Genomic DNA, 21,910 nt, shown 5'->3' on the forward strand with positions numbered 1-21,910 from the left:
TTGGAGCTTGGAGGTCGATACCATGTAACAAATATGAAAGGTGTATCTTTTTTCAAATCATATATAGACAACAACATTACAATAGGCCTTCAAGAGGAGTAGGCCTATATATTTATTTTAGCTAGTGTAAAAGTGTCCAATAACTTACCAAACACGAGGCTTAGATGTGATTCTGGCTTCAACCCTTGGTGATTTGAAATTAGTCTTGAAAATAGAAATAGACTGTAGGGTATTAGAGTCAATTCACTTCGACCGAAACTTCGAGTAGCTGCCTATGTTTGGAAAGTAAATAATATTATATGAGTATACATACATGTATGTTTGAAGTAATGATCACGAAAACATTGTCATTGTCAAGGACTCAAGGTGCTATTTGGGTTTCCCCGCGGGGCGTATTTTGTCGACCTTAGCAGTTTTCACAACGGTTAAAGGGTCGGTCGTGAAATGCAATACAGGAAAGTAAAAATATATTGTCCTCCTGAATATACCTCCTCGTAATAAATATTAAGAGAGGAAAACAGCAGAGAGGATAATGGAAAAGTGTAAACTACTGTAAATTAGAGATTTGCAAACGTATCACGAGTTCGTTATAAGCACACTATATGATCCGACTACAATCCGATTTTGGAAGATGGTATATGATACGAACATTCAAGCATGTCTACAATTCGAAGCCGATTTGGCATTTTTTCTGACTAGAAGAGTTCATTGCATCAAAATTCCGGGGGAGGGGGATTTCATCAAGCGTCGAAATTTATTTTTAAAATCGATAGTCAGTAGTTGATGAAACACCTCCGGTTGGAAGTATTCTTATCATTATTTAGAAGTTCAGGAAGATGGTGTTTGATTATATTTCCTATTTAATACAACTTGTCACTTCTTCGAAAATCAGATCGCAGGAACAATCGTAGTGTGTGGTGGGCTGTAACGATATAATCCTTTACGCTTAACTCCGTCAAGTAAAATTGAAATGCTGGTGATATGGTTTTATTTTCACCCGCGAGGAGTGGCTTTCAGTCCATTATTTTCTACATTATAGAAGAAGAAAAAATAGGTCAGGACATTATTTGCTCAGTCGGACGTGATATGAAAGGACACACCTATATTTTTATTTAACTGGTCGTTGAAGAATTTTCATCCGGACTGGACATCTTGAAACCATACTGTTTAGTGAATATATTTTTGATGAATTGGTTAAATGCATAACAACATTCTGTTATGCAGTATTAAAGTTCCAAACTTTTACTTTATCCGCACATCTAGATCTAGTATTTGAGAGAAAAAAACCCACAAATAAGCTCTGGCCATGTCAATCGATCAATAATACATAATTATTATCTCTTACGAATAAACAAATAAACACACACGTAAAGTAATGGCAAATGTCGAATGATTAAAGCATAACATGTTTCGATGTGTTGCTAACTCCTTTATACTCTGCATAATTGAACAGCGTAAAAATATGGTAACTATAAAAAACGTGCGCGTGATTAAGGAATATGTATTTTTCAAGACGGATGAGTCATTTTCAAGAAACTACTAAATTAGATCCCGTGATAGTAAATGTTTTTGTTAACGCCAAGTCCAAATATTGAGCGAGCGATATGTGTGAGTAAATATTAGGGTACCTCTTAATATAATATACTGCTGTTAACAAAGGCATGAATTGTTAAGAGGTGAAAGATCGAGTGTGTATATTGGAGTTAGTGACTCTAACCATAGGTGTGCGAGGCGGGAGGGGTGTCTAGGGAATGTAGCTGCCACCCCTACCCCAAGCAATATTTTCTGTAAAAACTTATTTCATTTATACATTTTCCAGCACGCATGTTATTTCGTTTCGCTCACATAATAAAAGTAAAAGCCACATGATAGACACGGTTTTAATATGATAAGATGCAAAACACTGATATATTCTGTTATTAATGGAATAATTAATATACATAGTGCTGATGTTCATTTAGGTCATAGCGTTTTTCGTTCGAACCAAGTCCTGGAATACTTGTACAAAAGCTATGATTTCACTAACATTGAATATGATTTTTTAATTTTTTAGATTGACATGAAGAAAAAAAACTAGCAGAAAAATCATCTGTCATAAGAGAAAATTCCTTTCTTTCTATAATTACTGTGTTTTGTTTCAATAATTAGTTCATAACAAACAGTAGGCATATCAAAATGATATGTCAAATGCTGTTCATCAGTAGATAAAAATAACAATGCTACAATGTATGATGTGAATTAACATGAACAAAATTACAAAAAATACCCTACAAATGGCGTAAAGGCTCAGTGGTACGACATTCCGAATGGGGGTCACAGGTTCGAGACCAAGTCGATGCGCCAGTGCCCTTTGGATAGGCACTAATCCTGTCTCCAGGATGGTTACTTCCAATACATCATTTGAATATGAAAGTATCTATTATATCAAATTGTTTTCTAACTATGAATTTCATGTGCTTTTATTGTACACGGAATGTAATTCAGCTCTCGGGATGCTATTTTCAGTATTTATAATGAACCATTCAATAAATAAATAAATAACTCACCAAACACGAAGATTGAAGATAAGGTATACCGTTATTACTCGTATTAATATGTGAAAGCAGAGTTAATGCAGCAGAGAGCACTGTCTTGTTTAACTGAAAACTACATGCTAATGCGTAACAATGCGTTTACTATATGACATCACTTAAAGGTACTATGTCCCTTTTGCAGCCAACCTCAAATGCTGCAGAACTTTGCAGGAATTATGAATATGTCATGTATGTCCTATCTGTGAAATTTAAACGTTAGCAGTGTCCTCATATTCAAATTATGCAAGGAAAACCGTTTACTTGCTAGACTTCACTGCCAGACACTATTGAGTGACTGACTGGCTTTTTTTCTTCTTTGGTAATAACATACATGAAAAGAGTTGTAAAGGGTACATGAGTATTTTTCTACATCAATAACCCACTTCTTGTGATGGCCAAGATTAAACTGATTGAATCTTTGGGCAGCATAAAACGTATGACCATTCGGTACAATTGTCTGAAAATCAAGACTATTACTTTTGGGCTCTATAGCCCTAAAGTCGATGTGACAACTAATAGTCGTTATTTTCCCACTTGAAGACATTTTCAAGCCCCACCTTTTTTAGGGAAGTTCTAAATTAGTATTATCTTTCAAATGCAGTTGGAATTTAACTTTTTCATTTTTTTGGCCTGCAAATGGGACATAGTACCTTTAATATTTAGACGTCAGGTGACTATGGGATCCCCGTTGGTTCAGATGTTATTGAATTTGATTTTTGTTCACTTCCTCGTAATATCCTGTATAAACGGAAGAGATGAATTGCCTTCAAAAGGGAGGGGAGGGGTGTCGAAATGTATCAGGGGCCTTAATAGGCAGCCCTCTTTATAGATGGACCTTCGAAGTGAGAGGGTGTTAGCAGACTATATAATATCTTGAATAAAACAAATAATAAATCATAATTGTTTGCATTCTTTCAAAATTTAAAAAAAAAAAATCCCTTAGCATTGGATATATATTTCCGGGCATGCTTCGATGTCGACAGGTCGTGGATTGGGATATTTTTCTTCTCTAACAAAATGCATTGAAAAAATGGAATCTTCTCATTAAGAATAAAGTGGTTCGTTACCAGCATAGTTATCCGAGCTTTTAGTAGGTATAGCACACCAAAAATAAGTACAACAAACACATGTTATTTGATGATTGCAAATGATCAAGCTTTATGACAGCTTCAAAAAACAAAAAACAGAATTGAAATCGGTCAATGCGTTGTGATTTTATACCATTTTTTTGATATCGCAAAATTACCGAAAAACCTGCCAGCCAATGATCAAATTGGCAAAAATGGCAAATTTTGACAAAGTTGACAACTTAATTTATCACTTTCTTGGAAACAAATAATAAATTAAACTAGAAATTTAATTCGTCATGGGGACTAATTAGGTGGTCTGTCTTCAAGTCTTATGAGAGATTATAATATTTACTATTATTGAGAAAGGGAGAAGTTATATAGACATGTAAACAATGATGATCATGATGATGATCATGATGATGATGATCTTGATAGTAATGGTGATGACGATGATGATCATGATCATGATCATGATGATGTTGATGATTATCATCAACAGACCACGATGACATCAGACTGAACAAAATTAGAGAACATATAGATAGCGTATAGTCTCAGCTACAACATACTCAAAAATCAACAAAAACCAAGCCGAAATAACGGCGATATTGCTCGCAAAAGACAAGAATGTAGAATCCAGATTTGAAAAAAAGTCATCTCCCATAAGGATTACACGCCAAAAGTAATGGATCTAGTGATAATAGGGTAATAATAAAGTAAATATGGTTGTTTATTACATTTTTGGCGATTGTACGTGTTTTAATATTCAAAGGAGATGGTAGAGTGAAAGGTCAAAAAGAAAAAAAAGTGAAGAAAAAAAATTGTTGGAGACGCCCGGACTCGAACCAGGGACCTCGAGGTCGGAAGTCAAGTGCGTTACCGATATACCAAAACATTTCCCATAGAGATTACACGTAAACGGAAAATGGAATTATCAAATCCCACTTTGTAAGTGAAATATGAGCATGATCCCGGCATCTGATCGAAAAATAAAGGGCACACTAGTGATAGCTTATTTTCTCAGCTACAACATACTCAAAGCTCAGCGTAAACAAAGATAAAACGACGGAGATATTGCTCGCGAAAGACGAGAATGTAGAATCCAGTTTGAGAAAAAGTCATGTTCCATAGAGAATACACGCAAAATGTGAAAAATTGACATGCCTCCTTTAATCGCAAGAAAACGCCATGATACCTTTGTCAAAATGAAATTATTCTCAGGTAGAACATATCAAAATTTGAAAGAAAATTGATCAATATTTACAGAGATACAATCAATTTTGCAAAAATCTGCTGACGTCATAATATGCAAATTAAAATTATGAGTTCGGAGGCCATTATGATGACGTCATGAGTTAATTGAGGGTCAAATGAGACATGAAATCATATCTCCAATTCATACTCTATCAAAATATGCAAAACAAAATTTGGTTCACCTTACATCCTAAAGCGCTACGTACAATGGATTTTGTATAGGCATGTTTTTGCCCATGTATGCTATGTATTACAAGAGCTCGCACGCACGGAAATTATCTTAAACGGACGGTCATTCCGTTATTAATGGTCAGAAAAAGGTGAACAATGTATCAAAATGCTTGAAAAAATGTGCCAAATATGATGACAGAGAAAAATTGGCGATTCTATGTTGGAAAATACCAGTACGCGCGAAAACGCGCGCGCATTCGCGTGTGCGCGTTTTTTTGCAAAATGCTTAAAATGGCCTGAAACGTATGCAAAATTAATTTGATATGATTTTGAGCATTTTGAAATTTTGCGCGCGAGCTGACACATGCGCGCGCGTTTTTTTACCTGAATTTGACCGGACGGATATTGACCTTAATCATGATAAATATGAATGAGAAATGCTTTTCCGTTATGAAGATATGATCATGAGTTGAAAGCACAAAAAAAAAAAAAAAAATGGCGCCTGGATGACGTCATGAAGACTCGATGACCTTGAAAATGTTCCTGTCACGTCTTATGACAATGATTACTGTGTCAAAATTGAACGACTTTGACTGAACTGATATTGAGTTATCGATCCTCTGAACAAAAAAGGGGGGAGAAATAAATAAAAGATAAAGAATAAATAAAGAAAGAAAATTCTGACGAAAACAATAGGTGATCTGTTTTCAACAGACCACCTAATTATCAGACACTAAAATATCATCTTTGTGGTAAAGATACAAAAAAGAAAATTCATATTTCTATTACCATTTTGAAAACAGAAGCAAACAAAATAAGTCATTTTTGCCATTTTTGCGAATCTGCAGATATGCAAAAGTTGTGAAAATAACTAAGTGCACCTAATTAATACGCGCATATGTAATCAAATCTAAACCGAACATGATACATCAATGAAATCTATGTATATCAGACAGGTATGGAAATATATTTTTGTTGGTTGAAGAAAAACAAAAATTATAAATATTCATCAAATATGCAAATTAGGTCATTTCAGCTAATTTTATATATATATATATATATAGGAAGGTCAAACTGTGCATTTTGTTGGCATTTTTTAAATTATATATTTATAAATCATATTTACACCAAATATTAACATTCCAAATATTTTTGCAATGTCAATAAAAAATGGCGATGGAAATTACTTGGATCACCGTTACAGCTATTTCCTCACATGTTTCACAAATTATTCAGAAAAACCGATCAAATGATAAGAATTTGCAGACTTTCAGCTACATCACAGTATAGTTTTCTTTTAAAAAAATGTCAGATTTGAGGATTTATGACGATTTTCCGAGAAACCATTCAACAGGCCATAACATTCCACAGGGACTGACTTTCAGAGAAAAACAAAGTTTGGTTACCCCAGTACAGTTGTGCTACCTTGAGTGTAAACAACAAATTGATATAATGAGTGAAACACATGAGGATATTGCATTTTCGTAGTGGAGTTATATACATTAAGGTGCATTTTCACCACGCAGAATAACAGTCAATGGGCGATCAGCGGGGCATGTCACACATGGCTGAAAAGACAATATTCTAATTAATAATTTAACATATTTCCCACATGCCTATAACAATGAAACTACACAGAATTGTAGTTAAAGGTATGCTTAAAAGATATGTGAAATAACAATTTTAAAATATTGTTCAGTTTTTTAAAAATAAATTTACGAAAATTGCTAATTCTACCAACTGACTGATGTTGTGTGTGTGTGTGTGTGTGTGTGTGTGTGCATGGGGCAGACTGTGTGCGCAGGCAGTGTGATCGCCCTACTTTTAGAAACTACTCACTGATCACCTGATTATGTAAGCAAATAACAAGGCATATTATATAACTTGTACATTCATTTCAAATACAATACAGTAATGACAATTGTTGAAATAATAAGGTAATTGACCGTAATAATGCTACATCTGCTCGGTGAATATGAATGTTACAAAATATTGTACTTTGATCTACTTGCTCATTTTAGAGATGTAAATAAAGTGTCAAGAAGGTCATAAAAACAGGCAATGTTCATATCAAAACTAGAAGAGAAGAATGAACTTGGTTATCTTCCAAACGCTCTTAATAAAGGAATAACAAATAACACACTACACTGTGTAACGAGATAACATTATTATATATTTTTTGAATATGGCATATTATTTAATACATATTTTATTTTATTATATTACAAAAATACAATTATCACACGAATAATTCTGATTCGGGGTTAGCATGGAAAGAAAGAAGACGTTATTGATCCTGTTGAAGTAAAGTTTTTAAAAAAAATTACCTGATCATTTTCTCTTCATTTTTGGAAGGGTTGGCCGGGGGGAGGGGATTACTAAAGGTATAAAGACTGTTGATTGATAAACTACTAAATGGACCCCATGCTGTTTTATAAAATAATAAACATACACTTTATATATAAATACAGACTTTGGTCATCATCAGACAACAGTTTCCTCCCATTTTAATTTTGAAGCAATTTATATGATTTATACGTACTCCTAGATATCAATTCAGGCTTTACAGTACATGACTTGATACAAACATGATAATAATAATAATAATAATAATATATTACATTCAGGACCATGAAGCGCCTTTCCATTACATGCAAAGCACATAAACAAGAAAGACAAACAAAAAGAGAAAACATTATCATGCGAAGCTTGCATCAATTACAAACAGAGAGGAATTTTACAAGACATGAGAAAATATGAGTTTTCAGACATCTCTTGGAAGTTGTGAGAGTATGGCAATTCTTATGATCAATCGATATACCAATATACTGGAGCAAGGGAATTGAATTCAGACTAGGATTAAGATTAATAATGTAATGAAACGTCGAAGATTCCGCGCTTTGTGCGGGAAGGGGGGGGGGGGACTGAATTCGGACAAGGATTATGAGTAGAGAACGGTCTAACGAATCGTTTTCTTTCTCTATTGATTTAATAAAATGTCGAAGCTTCCGGGGAGGGAGGGACAGATTTCAGATTTGGATTTAGAGTAATAATTTAATGAAAAGTTAAAAGAAACTCGATTCAGACAAGGATTAAGAGTCGAGAACGGTATACAACGATCGTCTTCTTTCTCTAATTTAATGAAATGTCAAAGCTTCGCGCGGGAGTGGGTATATTGAATTCAGACAAGGATTAAGAATCGAAAACAGTACAACAAATCGTCTTCTTTCTTGGGGGGGGGGACGGATTTTAGATGAGGATTTAGAGTAATAATTTAATGAAACGTTAAAAGAAACTCGATTCAGACAAGGATTAAGAGTCGAGAACGGTACAACGATCGTCTTCTTTCTCTAATAATTCTCTAATAATTTAATGAAACGACAAGGCTTCCGCGCTTCGCGCCGGAGGGGGGGGGGGGGGACAGAATTCAGACAAGGATTAAGAGTCGAGAACGGTACAACGATTGTCTTCTTTCTCTAATAATTTAATGAAATGTAAAAACTTTGCACGGGAGTGGAGGGAAACAGAATTCAGACAAGGATTAAGAGTTGAGAACGGTAAAACGATCGTCTTTTTTCTCTAATAATTTAATGATATGTCAAAGCTCCCGCGCTTCGCGCGGGAGAGGAGAAAATGAATTTAGATAAGGTTTAAGAGTAATAATTTAATGAAATGTCAAAGCTTCCGCGCTTTGCGCGGGAGGGGGGAAACTGAAAAATAATTTTGCTCCTATAAAAGTAATTAAATAATAATAATAATAATGTTTAATTAAGTGGCTACCCAGGGTAGCCACTTCAGTTATGAAACTGCTCTTCCAGCGGACCCTGCATAACATAATATGTTATTACTACCCTTCTCCAATCTAATATGCTGAGCGCCTAGCTAGAAGGCAGAAGGTCCCATTGTTATCAGTCTTTGGTATGACTCGGCCGGGGATTGAACCCAGGACCTCCTTTCATGAGGCAGGCGCTCTAACCACTGAGCCACCATGCCTGGTCAATTGGGTGTAACCATGCAGCTCATACTACATTTTAAACAAATTCTGAATTTATAGATGTTTTTACATAAAGATTAATTTAAGCATACATCCAAAACATTCATATAATTAGCTTCTGGGCACAGTTAAGTCAAGCAGTCTAATATAACATACTTAGTTCTTCTGCATGTGAACTCATTTTTCCTCAAACATATGTACAAGTGTCACTGCCATACTAGTTTGTCACTGCTACCAATGAAAAAGATCAATATCAATGGCATTAACATCTTTACAAATACTTTGGTATTAAATGATAATTTGTCATGTTTGACAAATAAAGAAAGTTATTTTGCATGTGAATAAATTTGTGTTTGAAATAAAAAGAAAATCAACAAATGGACTAGATGAATGGACACAACACCTCCAACTTTAAATGAAATTGACTGCTCTTTCTCTATATGGAAACTCCCAACCCAAGTTTTCTTACAAAAATAATAATGGCACATCCATGATTATTTTCCCAGGGTAGGGTCACCTGCAAAACACACTTGTGTAAAAATAACTGACAAGAAGCACAATTAAAAAAGACAGTTGTGTTTAGAAGGGGAGGGGAGGAGGTTCACACATGTCCATTCAATTGGTATGCCCCCTGATCAACCCCCTTCTCCCCCAGGGTCCTAGCTACTGCATGGAAATACATGTATCGCCAAGCAGTCCTGTATTTAGTCTAGCGGCATCCTTGTCGAGTGAATAGTTTATAAAACAACATAAAAGTTGTCTGGAGTGTTCCTGATCTGTGTGTAGACCGATATCCAACCCAAGTCCTTGACGATGTCTTGAAGGGTTCCCAACCTAGCATTCTCCTTGTGTGTATCCCTCCACATAGCAAGCATTGCAAAGACTTGGTGCTGAAGGTTACCTGACTGCCTAACCTGGTCTAGCTGTAGCCTGGTCAATCCAAGCCGATGACCAAGCTCCGGGTAACGGTCACCGATCAGAGTAGACAGGGTGATCAACTTACGGTCACTCAGGGTACCTGAAAAATTGAAAATATGCTATTAATTCTTATGTTTTCAAATCAATGAATGAATTTCTCTGTTTTCAATTCAACGAATATGTCATTGTATGCCCATTAGATGGGTGCAAAGTTACAAACACAAAACCTTTTTGTCCAAGTGATAAAACTTTTTAGTTTTGAAAGCTGCAGTATATAAAATACTTCTTGATGATGGTTTTTACTGAAATGTTTTTTGTTGATGTATTCAAGGTACGGTAACACATCTGGAAAGCCACTTTTCATAAATGTATGATCGAGCATCCCTTCGTGTCTTTTTGCCAGGCACATGACAATGTTCATTCAAACTGAAAATGGTATCTCATTTACAAAAGTATACAAGTCCAACTTGTCTATTAAGGCCACACCACCAGGGAAAACGAAAATTGGCCACTGTAGACAGGTTCAGCACTACACATTTCTTCTTAGATACACTATAGGTGACCACTACAGACAGGTGACCTTTATAGAGAGGTGGCCACTAAGGCAGGGTTGACTGTAGGATCCTTGACTGTAGTACCTTTCCCTACTGGCTGTAAGAAATAACTCTTTAGTTTACCAATCTAACAATCGCAATGTCACAAGACATCATGCACTTTGTCTGTTCAGATCCAGTAGCTACATGCAGTAGGGCATATTACTATAACTCTCTCTCTCTTTCTGCATTGTATAATTATGAGTTACAGATAATTCTGAATGATCCAGCCCGAGAACTTAAATGTCTAGTGTGTAGCTTATTAATAGGGTGAACATGTTACATCACTAGAATAGCCAGCATAGACAATAGCGATACATTAAGGTGTATAATCTACAAGGCGGCAGCGAGCTGCAGTCGTTTATCATGGGAAAGCTCCCCGCTGAGCTAGGTTCGATCTGTGGTGGTCTGACTCGCGGGGATTGCGGCCTATATTCGCGAACTTTTTCAGATCTAGCAATTACGAGACTAGAATTCTTCTTATTCAAATTTGAAAGGCTGTTAAGCTTACCGTCAAGATCATAATACGAGGTTGCATTAGTTGCCATTGTCGAAAATATGAATATTACATTCGTTCCTATCGGTAATACAGACGACACCGGTCACCTAATTCACCTGTTGTTTACCGTCGCAATGCAACAACGGTGTTTACTTCTTATTCTTATTTCAAGACTTATCTATTTTATTGCATATGGCCATTGCGTGGTTTATCAACTCCCCATGGTATTGTGGGTCCGCGGAATTGTTTTATTTTCTCTTCAGATTTATTTTAGTTTGTTGAGATTTTCCACCCTAGAAATAAGAAATCCATCAAAATAAAATTTCTTAATGACTAACTCTATACTGTACTGATTATTCACTTAGCCTTGTAAAAAACTATTGTCGGGATGGTGTCTATAGCGAACGCCAATAGTTTTGGGAATAAAACAATTAATGTTCACTCTCTCTTTGTCATGTTACCAAAGGCGGTGGAGCCCTTAACACCTCTAAAGTGCCCCTTTTCTCAAAGGAAAGGTGCCCCCTTTTACTTTTCCTAATCCATTTCTTATGACACTTTAAATCTTGTTTTAATAACGTTATAAGGTGGTATAGTTTTCAGAATTGTTGTATCTATAATTTATATACAGCTAAAAAAATGATTCTTAAATTTGAAAAGTTCACTTCGATAAATACTGAACTACAGAATGGCCTAACTTAATTTGATTAACGATCAACTTTTCCAAATGTATTTTTAAAACCTCTCATTTGAAAACAAAGAGAAATTATAGCGCCGGCAAGCTAGGTTTCCTCCATTTTTGTAACTAATTTCAGGACTATATGGAATGCGTAATGGAAATATTGTAGATATAGTAAAGTTGGATGTAACAATATATAAAAGTTTCTTTTCATCCCCTAGTGTGTGTAAGATTTCCTTTATAATTATGTTAAGTGTGGTATGAGAAAATATTGGTTATATGTCACTATCCATGGAGCTGCGATGACCGAGTGGTTAAGGCGTTGGACTTGAAATCCAATGGGATCTTCCCGCGTAGGTTCGAACCCTACTCGCAGCGTGATGTGGTTACCTTTTACTTTTATCTCTGTCAAGATCTTTTTTTCTTCTTCTGTCCGTTCATTTGACCCCTTTTTGATATTATTATTATTTGTTAAATGTATTTTTTTTAATGATAAGTATTATCCGAAGATTTAATATTGTGATATAGATCGAGTGGTTTGGTACAAGATGTATGCATTTTTTTTCACTACTGGTGATTTTTTCTTCCTCTTTATAAGATGTAATTTTCGCACTGCGACCTCACTAATCTTAAAATGTTTGGTCGCTCGCAAAAAATTATTCAGACCATCACACCCAACTGCAAAGACAGATGCTTAATTAGTATCTTGGATCATAATTATAAAGAGAGAAACAAACATTGAATTTATCCCTGATCCTTTAATCACAATGCAGGAATATATATCAATGTCTAAAACTTGTACATTTTCGCTTTGAGGATTCCCTTTGTAGGGGCCCCCTTTTCCCAGAGAGTGCCCTTTATGTTGGTGCCCCCCTCCACTTTGAAAGAAGCCCGCCGCCACTACATGTTGCATAAAGTAGATCAGGAGAGATTGCGTTTGCCGCCCCCTCTCACTACTCTCTCTCTCTCTCTCTCTCTCTCTCTCTCTCTCTCTCTCTCTCTCTCTCTCTCTCTCTCTCACACACACACACACACTCTCTCTCCCTCTCTCTCTCTCTCTCTCTCTCTCGCACCCTTTACCTCGTCGATCTCTTTTCTCCACCTCTCTCCCTCTCTCCGACTTTTCCTACTTCTATCCCATCTCTCTTTCTCTCTCATTACATCCTTTAAATTCAAGCTGAAATCTTATCTTTTTTAACAATACCTGTACTTGGCGCTATGACACTCATCCGAACTTTCTCGTCCAAACTTTCTCATTCTTTCTATTTTTCTTGTGCGCCTCGGAATAGCATTGTCTAGATAGACGGCACTAAACAAATGCCTATTATTATTATTATCCTCTTATTCAATGTTTGCATCATGTGAAAGAAAATCAAAACATGAAGGCCTACCTTGACACGCTTGGCATGCCATTTCAAATGATGTCGAACACACATAATGTACTTCATACTGATATATTCAGAGCTTTCCAGTCTTCATGATCAGATTGTGCTTCAAATCCCATTAGGGGGGTGTTTCACAAAGGTTTAAGTATCAGAAACGTAGCCAGTTTTGCGCAGACTTTAACAAGTGACTTGTCCAAATCCATTTCTTATGACACTTAGCATTGTTATAATAACGTCAAAGGTGGTATAGTGTTCAGAATAACACATGTGGTAACTCTACAGCTGAAAGAATTGTCCTTAAATATGAAAAGTTATGAAATAGAAGTTACTTTGATTGTATTCTGGTTAAATACTGAGCTACAAAATAACCTAACCTAACTTGAATAACGATCACCTTTTCCAAATGTTTTTTTTTCTTCAAATCTCTCATTTGATTGTAAGAAGAAATTGAGTTCCCTCTCCCTCACGTAATCCCAATTAATTAGTTACAAGGTTTCCTGTATTTGTATAACTAACTCCAGAATTATATAGAATGCGTAATTGAAATAGTGTAGATATAATAATTGGATGTAACGATTATATCAAACTTTCATTAATCCCCTAGTTTGTGTAAAGTTTCCTTAACTATAATTATGTTAAGTGTGGTATGACAGAATATTGGTTACAACTGACTCTCCATGGAGCTGCGATGGCCGAGTGGTTAAGGCGTTGGACTTGAAATCCAATGGGATCTTCCCGCGTAGGTTCGAACCCTACTCGCAGCGTGACATTTTTTCTCCTCCTGTCCCTCATTCTACCTCTTTTTCATATTATTATTTGGTAAATGTATTTTCTTCAATGATAATTGTTTTCGCAAGATTAATATTTTTATAAAGATTGGGTGGTTTGGTAAATGACATTTGCATTCTTTTTTCACTACTGGTGTTTTTTCTTCCTCTTTATAAGATGTAATTTTTCGCAATGCGACCTCACTAATCTTAAAATGTTTGGTCGCTCGCAAAAAATTATTCAGACCATCACTCCCAACTGCAAAGTCAGATGCTTAAGCAGTATCTTGGATCTAGTTATAAAGAGAGAAACAAACATTGAATTCATCCCTGATCATTTAATCACAATATAGGAAAATATAATCATGTCTAAAACTTGTACATTTTCGCTTTGAGGATTCCCTTTGTAGGTGCCATATTTTTCCAGAGAGAGCCCTTTTTTGTTAGTGCCCCCCTCTTTGAAAGACGCCCGCCGCCCTACATGTCACACAGTGTAGATCAGGAGAGAACCGTTTGCCTCCCCCTCTTACTTCTCTCTTTACCCCCCCCCCCTCTCTCTCTCTCTCTCTCTCTCTCTCTCTCGCTCTCTCTCTTACTCCCTCAATTTCTCTCTCTATATCTCTCCCCCACCTTTCTCTCTCTCTCGCTCTCTCTCTCTCTCTCTCTCTCTCTCTCTTTCTCTCTCTCTCTCCACCTCCACCAGCAACACATTGATGGAATCCTTCAACATACCTCCTGATATATTTTACATCTTCCTTGCTTTTTTATGAAAAACATAAAAGATATGAGTTATTATGACATTTTAATATGTTACTGACAATCTGATCTACATATATTTCAAAGAGCAAATAACAAACATGTAAAATTCAAATTGGATTATTATAATGGTATTTTTAAACAATATTAAGTACACTGATTTGGAAGTCCATTGTCTGTCAATTATGCTTGACATAATTTTATAAGGCACAATATTATAACACTTGTTGACACATGTTATTCGTGAAAGAACAGAGACAAAGTTCGAACTATAATCATAAATGTATATCAATATTATTATTTGAAAGTGCTAGTATATTGCTGCTATCAAAATAGTGTAAGATGTCTTTCATAACATTTAAAATTAAATCATGAAAGTCAATTTTCTGTCAAACGATTCTCTCTGGAAATGATTAAAAAATACTACAACAACCAACAACATCGATAACATATATTGTTGTTGCAATTGGTCAAATAGACAATCACAAAGTCCCCAATCTAAAGAAGCTTTTATTAAAACTGACTAATACTTTCTTCTTTAGTACAATTCCTGCTGACTCATCAAAGTAGAGTAAATCTGACCTCGTTAAATACTGGGCGTTGCAAAGGGGGGGGGGGGCGAGGATAGGTTAACGACTTTAAACATATTTGATTTGATATCGAAGATAAACATTCATATAAATTCCTGGAAATGCGCTAGACTCATCATATTAATAACTTGAAATATATTCTTCTTCTTGTTATAAAAGTTTCAGTATTTCGTGTTACGCGTTAAGTTTCTCGTACTTTATCTCTTGTTTCTCTTGTATTGTTTATTTTCACGATCATTTTGAGCGAAAAAAACAAGAGATGGCAGCAGACAGTCTTTATAAATCCATGCATTTATTGGGTAATATCCAGTGTATACCATATATCTCACTAGATCCAAAACTGTTTAAAGATTAAGGCTGTTTTTTTTCTTCAATTTTCCACATTTGAAAGTGACAATGGGGCTTTCTTTGATGTTCTACATTAATACTAGTGTAATCATCTTTTCTCTTTTGATTGTGTATTGTGATAATGAAACCTTCATACAGTATGACAATTAGTTATTGTAACATGAATGTACACTGTCGCTCATAAAGTTGGAATATTTTAGTTTTACCCCAATTTATGGAATTATTTTAAAAATAATTTAAAAATAATAGATCTAGATAATAGTATACATTCTCAGATTTTATTGAATAATAATTTGCCAATGTGTGTTTTGCGGGACTGCTAAAGCATGTGTATGCTTATCAACTAGGGGACCTATGCCCTCAAGTCATAAATGACAATAATGAGGACGGCCATGCATTATGGCTCAAGGCATGGGCACACAGAAGATTTTGTTATGTTGGGAACCGGGGTAAATGCAATAAATTATTGAAAATTTATTACATTTTCTTTAAAAAAAAAATTATTAATGGAAAGTGCCCCCTACCCTAGCCCCCGCTGCGTACAGTCATTCAAGATTCAAGATTTTATTCATTCCATTCAATAAAAAACATATATAAAAGATAACACAAGTGTAAAAAAATAGAAAAAAAATACAAGTTATACAAACATCAGAAGGTCACTGAGCAGTACATTTAAAGGTAAAGAAATCAAATGGAATTTGGGTCACTGCAAAAGTTCAAATAAATTTGAACTTGTCGAGGCTGTGCCAAAGGTTTGAATTAAAATATGTTCAGTGACAAAGCAATGGCCTCGTAAATGTCGATGTGCTGTATTAGTGCCCTTTTGTGGGGCATTAATCCTCATTACTGTCATTTATGACTTAAGAGCGTATGTCCCCTAGTTGATAAGCATAGTAGCATACACATGCTTTAGCAGTCACGCAAAACACACATTGGCAAATTATTATTCAATACAATCTGAGAATGTATACTATTATCTAGATCTATTATTTTAAAATTATTTTTAAAATAATTCCATAAATTGGGGTAAAAAAAAAAATTCCACCTTTATGAGCTACAGTGTAAATACAATGTAAATATACTGTAGTTACAAGTATGCGTATATATTTGGTCAGCAGCCGTCTTGGTGCAGCTAAATAAAGCATGTACCCATTGAGCTGTTTTTCAGTCACACCCTCTCACTGCACACCCAATGACTGTGCCTCCAAAACAGAAGCATACACCCAAAGCCAGCAGTGAGTATGTTCCTATCGTCAGCCAGCACACGTACGAGTAGAGGAAAGGATGGCAGAAGTTGAGACTGTATCGATCATTCACAGGGCTCACGCTCACAATCCAGATGTTACCTGCAAAGTCAACATATTCAATGCCATTCAAATATTTCTATAGCACACAAGAAAGCTGTATACATCCGAACTATAAAGGGAGGCAAAACGTTAATTTTGTATTGAATATGAAGGGCTTTGTAAAGTCGATTTGACAACTAATAGTCGTTATTTTCCCACTTGAAGACATTTTCAAGCCCCACCTTTTTTAGGGAAGTTCTAAATTAGTATTATCTTTCAAATGCATCTATCTCGAGAGCACGTCTAGTGCCGTATACACCCCCCCCCCCCCACTCAGTGTTATTTAGGGTACTCGTATGCATGTTCCCTCCTTTTGAAAGCACCCACCCCCTATATAAGTCCGGTGTGTAAAGTCAATACGAGCCGGATTTTTATGTACTACGAGCCGGACATTGGGGCGTGAAAAGTACCCCTTTACCGGACATTTTGGGAACACGCATGCGGTCCCTCCGATCCCGGAGGGGGGGGGGGGGGGCAGGGCGTATACATTGGTAAAATAACACGATCGCGAAGACTTTCCAGAAATTAACTTTAGAGCAATTTCAATAACCCATCGTATTCCCTCTAGAATTCATGTTTAATATAAATTATAACTGGCATGTTCACACAACGCTATCATGTCCAAGCTCTATAGGATAATATGGCGGTCTTCTGCAATTGTCAATTTTGAAATGATTTGTCATTAACTACGTTTTTTTAAAGTCTATGCGATCGTGTTAAATGATAAGAATGATCCTTTATTGTAATCGTTAATCGTAAGTGAAAAGGTGAATAGGTGAACAAATATGCGGTAGAACAAATAAATACACATGTATAACTGATTGTTGTAACAACTTTTTCTGTTTTACAGTAAGCCACACTGTCGATCAAACGTTGAAAATTGCTTATACATTATCTCGATCAAATTCTTTTTATTTCACTCACACTTGTGCTGACAGTCAATAAGAGTTTTTTTTAATCGCTTTCTATATTCAGAAAATGTTACCAGACTGTGATGTAAATTTGTACGCCTATGATTTTGTTTTGTAAATAAATGATTTCAATTCTTTGTCACGAATCTCATTAAAAAAAAAAAAAAAAAAAAATTATAATAATAATAATCTTACTTGCAATGAAGAATGAAAGGGCGAGGACAGTTAGTAACTGGATGCAGCAAACACCACACGTTAGCTGCTGTGGTAGATGTTGTTTTGACGGAGATAATAATCTTCTCTGATACCTAAGTTTAAGATCGAGTAACTGTCTCAGAATCAAGATGAAGCCATTGATGAGCAGGTAGAAAGGGATCAAGAACTCTGCTGGACATTTGTGATAATAGGTGAACCCTGTAAAGTAAAAATAATCATGTATTCAAATTTTCAAGCCCCCTTTTATCTTAATATTTGTAAAGCGCTTATGGATATCGTATTAAGTGCTATAATAAAATCTCCGTAAAATGATAAGTTCAGCGAAATAGTATTTTAGTTACTTATTCTGTTTGATAACGGTCTCTCTTTGGGTATATTATGTTTACTTTTTGGTTAAAGACATAAAAGAAGAAGTAAAAAGATAGATAGATGAACATATTGTATACTTTTTGTGCTTCTGTTTAAACTCTTAAGTATAGATTTGGCTAAACTATAAAAAGGGCTAGCCTTAAATCATGGAACAGTGTAAAGCCCCTCTTAAGTGTTAAGGGCCCCAAATTCGCCAAAATTTCACTTAAATTGTATCATAATGTGAAAGATGTGAAAGATCCCCTCCCCCTAATAGAAAATGTGCTTGAAGACAAATATTGATACAAGAATACATCGTTTGGGTTTTCTGTTGTACGCAGAAAACATATATATTGTATTCCTTCATCAATATTGAAATTTTGCTTCAGAGGGGCTTTACTCGGGAAATACCATTGTTGCTGCAGTCAGGGAGGCATATATAAGTTGCAAATGCATTCAAGTAAGTTTAAAGAAGAGCAATGGCGTGTAAAAAATAAAATCGACTAACATTAATTTTGTTCAGGTGTCACAAACAAAATTACAATTATTACAAAATTTCATGAAGCAATCAGATATAAGAGAACAGTAATTTAATGAATATTACTATATAATATATCTTACCCATATAAAGCATTGATATAGGAATTCCTAACGACAATCCCATCAGCATAGTCATGTATACTGTAAAAGAAAAATGGCATTTGACATTAAATGTAAATTGATAATCACGCAGATAGTTGTTATTCCAATTATATTCAAACAACACTGACAGCAATATAAACAAACCCATATTCACATTTTGTCATTGTTATCATTACTACATAAAATCAAAGCACGTCAGAACTATTTTGTAGAATTTATTGTTTTGATTGATTGATTGATTTCATTCTATTAACCAACAGCAATACAGTAATACATTTCATACATTGTGTTTACATGACTTGTACAAGAAGAGAAGTTATTGGTTTGGTAAAAGGGACCATTGTGCTAGTCGAGCCTAACCCCTTTATTAAACAGCTAAAGGATAGAATTGGAAGAATAGTATAAGTACCATATTACATATTTTTATAACACGTTTTCTGATGGTCACTGCTGCTTAGATGATGTTATGTTTTCCTAATCTATAACAAAAAACGAAAGTAACTAAAAATGTATATTTCTTTTCTTCTTTTAATTAAGAAGTTGCCTAGATCAAGGAAGTTAACAAATCTGATAATAATAATTTACTTCCAGGTTCGTTCCATTGAACCAAAATTGTCAAAAAAAATACGATTTGATCAATGTCATGAAGAAGAAGCAAACCCATTAAATAATGTTTGTTTTTTCGTGATGGGTTTAATCAAAATATTCTATGTCTGAGTATTATTAAAAAGGACAGTTCTTCATTTTCTTACCGGAGTTAAGCACCAGCTCTCCCAGTCTGGCAGCAAAGTCGACCGGATTGAGAGCATTTTTCTTGACTTGATTCAAGTGATAGAGTAAAGAGTGGCCGGGTGGCTTAAAGAACGTATCTGGGAAGAGAAGATGATGACATTATTCACATATCAATTTGTACGTGCCCATTTGGTACTATCATTTGGTACTATCATTTCTGAAATCAACTAATGTGGTGTAAACATTATGTGTCAAAGCTTATCAACATTATTTATAATGACGTATATGGAGTTGTCGTGTATGGTCTAGCGAATACGTCACCGGACTGTGGATCATTATAGTTCGAGTTCGAATTCCGCCGCGGTACTAATGTCCCTTGGTAATGCATCAATCTGCAATTGCCACTCTCCACCCAGATGTAGTAAATGGGTGCCTGGTAGGATTTCTCTATAGCGTCTTAGGGCAGCTGCATGGGCCTAAAGCGGCCGGGGTAAATACTACTCTGTATAGGCATCTTGAACAACCTCTTGGATGTATTGTGCGCACTAAATGTAGCTATTATGATTATTATCAATTGTTATTAGGTACGTACAATTTCTAAAATATTCAGTGGTATAAATTGTGTGTCAAATATATCAACATTATTTAATATCACAGAATATGATAGTCGGCTACTTACCACCTTTGTTCGGGAATTGCAGTGGGTCTCTAGGTTTTTCATCTTCGAACTGTAAATAAACATCGCTGTTGGGGAGTTCTTCGAATGAAGTCTGCTTCTGTCCTTCCTGCAAAGTACAGACCGAGAAAGAGAGTATAGGGCTGAAAATCATAAGAACTGTTCTTCGATAGGCTACTGCTAAACTCTCTGTCAATAATTAGAGAGAAAGAGGGAGGGGAGAGAGAGAGAGAGAGAGAGAGAGAGGGGGAGGGGGAGAAAGAGGGAGAGAGAGAGGAGGTGGAAAGGAAAGACAGATATATACATAGATAGAGAGAGAGAGAGAGAGAGAGAGAGAGAGAGAGAGAGAGAGAGAGAGAGAGGGAGAGATCTTGATAACGAAAATGCTCTTTTTAGACGACAAACAATATAACATTACCTAATTACATAAATGGTAAGGTATGGGACCAATACCAGTATAGTCAGTAGCAAATATTTACATGTACCTACATTCAGAAAATTGAAAACGACTTACCACATTGAAACATGACATCCTGAAACCCTATGGCAGACAACGTCCGTTAATGAAAAGCCGGATACAATTATGCACCTTTTCTGAATTCAGTCAGTCCTAGAGTTATGTCTAATTTTAAGTCTCGACTTGGCAAATAATATTATACATTGACGGAATTCCTTGGTATATTTTGGCTTTTGGGCATTTGGGCTATCCTATAACCAGCGATCGATAAATATTGATTTCTGTGGAGAAAGTTTATTGATTGATCTTCTTGACCGCGACCGGTGATTGGACGATTATTTTGGAGGCGTGACTTTGCATAGGTGATGTTTTCATTTCTTTATGTACGCTTCACCGCTTCGCCCATTATTATTGATAGTCTGCAATCTATATTAACGTTCCTTTGAATGTCAGAATGATTTGCTACCACCCACCCTTCCTCTCTCTGTATCTACCTGTCTGTCTGTATGTCCGTTTGTCTGTATGTCTGTCTGTCTGACTGTCTGTATGTCTCTGTATCTACCTGTCTTGCTGTATGTCTGTCTGTCTGACTGTCTGTATGTCTATCTCTCTCTCTCTCTCTATCATAATTATTATTCTCTTTCCCTCATTCCACCCCTCTCTATATCTTCTTCATTCTCTTGTCTAACTCCTTCACTTCCTTTTCCACTTCTTTATTTCAAAGTTCCAACACGCATTCTCCGGATCAAACTCGAGTGATGTTTAGTTGAGCCATTACGTCAATGTGTTAGGATCAGGGCCTTGTTTTATAAAACCTTTTATAAAAAAAACCTGCCACAGATCTATGAAAACCCTGCTCCTAGCCAATCAACATTAATCAAATGTAGGAACTTCGGTAGCTCCTAACATCAATGGTAGTTTGTTTTCAGGAACAAATTGAACGAAACAAGGCCCTGGTGATTTATAAATAGAAGGAATAATGTACAGA

At 35.6% G+C, this 21,910-nt stretch overlaps 2 protein-coding genes and 2 non-coding genes across 4 annotated transcripts; 2 read left to right on the forward strand and 2 right to left on the reverse strand.

Moving 5' to 3' along the window:
• Positions 1-9,125: 9,125 nt before the first annotated feature.
• Positions 9,126-11,199, reverse strand: LOC105439325. The gene is made up of 2 exons (XM_011668181.2): positions 11,085-11,199; positions 9,126-10,080 (listed from the first exon to the last, which is right to left on the reverse strand). Exons 1-2 carry the CDS (start codon positions 11,119-11,121, stop codon positions 9,800-9,802), a joined length of 318 nt encoding a protein of 105 aa, XP_011666483.1. The 5' UTR covers positions 11,122-11,199; the 3' UTR covers positions 9,126-9,799.
• An 845-nt stretch (positions 11,200-12,044) lies between these two features.
• TRNAS-UGA lies at positions 12,045-12,126 on the forward strand. The gene has a single exon. It is a non-coding gene; the product is annotated as a tRNA-Ser (tRNA).
• A 1,689-nt stretch (positions 12,127-13,815) lies between these two features.
• Positions 13,816-13,897, forward strand: TRNAS-UGA. The gene has a single exon. It is a non-coding gene; the product is annotated as a tRNA-Ser (tRNA).
• Positions 13,898-16,622: 2,725 nt separating this feature from the next.
• Positions 16,623-21,153, reverse strand: LOC100890585 (transmembrane protein 272). Its single transcript, XM_003729993.3, has 6 exons — positions 20,980-21,153; positions 20,469-20,574; positions 19,810-19,926; positions 19,037-19,096; positions 18,047-18,265; positions 16,623-16,940 (listed from the first exon to the last, which is right to left on the reverse strand). Exons 1-6 carry the CDS (start codon positions 20,995-20,997, stop codon positions 16,759-16,761), a joined length of 702 nt encoding a protein of 233 aa, XP_003730041.1. The 5' UTR covers positions 20,998-21,153; the 3' UTR covers positions 16,623-16,758.
• Positions 21,154-21,910: the final 757 nt, after the last annotated feature.

The sequence above is a fragment of the Strongylocentrotus purpuratus genome, unplaced genomic scaffold, assembly GCF_000002235.5.
Source record: "Strongylocentrotus purpuratus isolate Spur 01 unplaced genomic scaffold, Spur_5.0 spur5_scaffold_11, whole genome shotgun sequence".
NCBI classification, from domain to species: Eukaryota; Metazoa; Echinodermata; class Echinoidea; order Camarodonta; family Strongylocentrotidae; genus Strongylocentrotus; species Strongylocentrotus purpuratus.

Excerpts from the sequence above, each read along its gene's own strand:
- LOC105439325 (XM_011668181.2), bottom strand. The coding sequence starts at position 11,121 with ATGGCAACTAATGCAACCTCGTATTATGATCTTGACG. Across the intron at positions 10,081-11,084 it reads CTCGTATTATGATCTTGACG|GTACCCTGAGTGACCGTAAG; the intron begins GTAAGCTTAACA and ends TCAATTTTTCAG.
- LOC100890585 (XM_003729993.3), bottom strand. Across the intron at positions 19,097-19,809 it reads AGAGCTGGTGCTTAACTCCG|TATACATGACTATGCTGATG; the intron begins GTAAGAAAATGA and ends TTTCTTTTACAG. Across the intron at positions 18,266-19,036 it reads TATATCAATGCTTTATATGG|GGTTCACCTATTATCACAAA; the intron begins GTAAGATATATT and ends TTTACTTTACAG.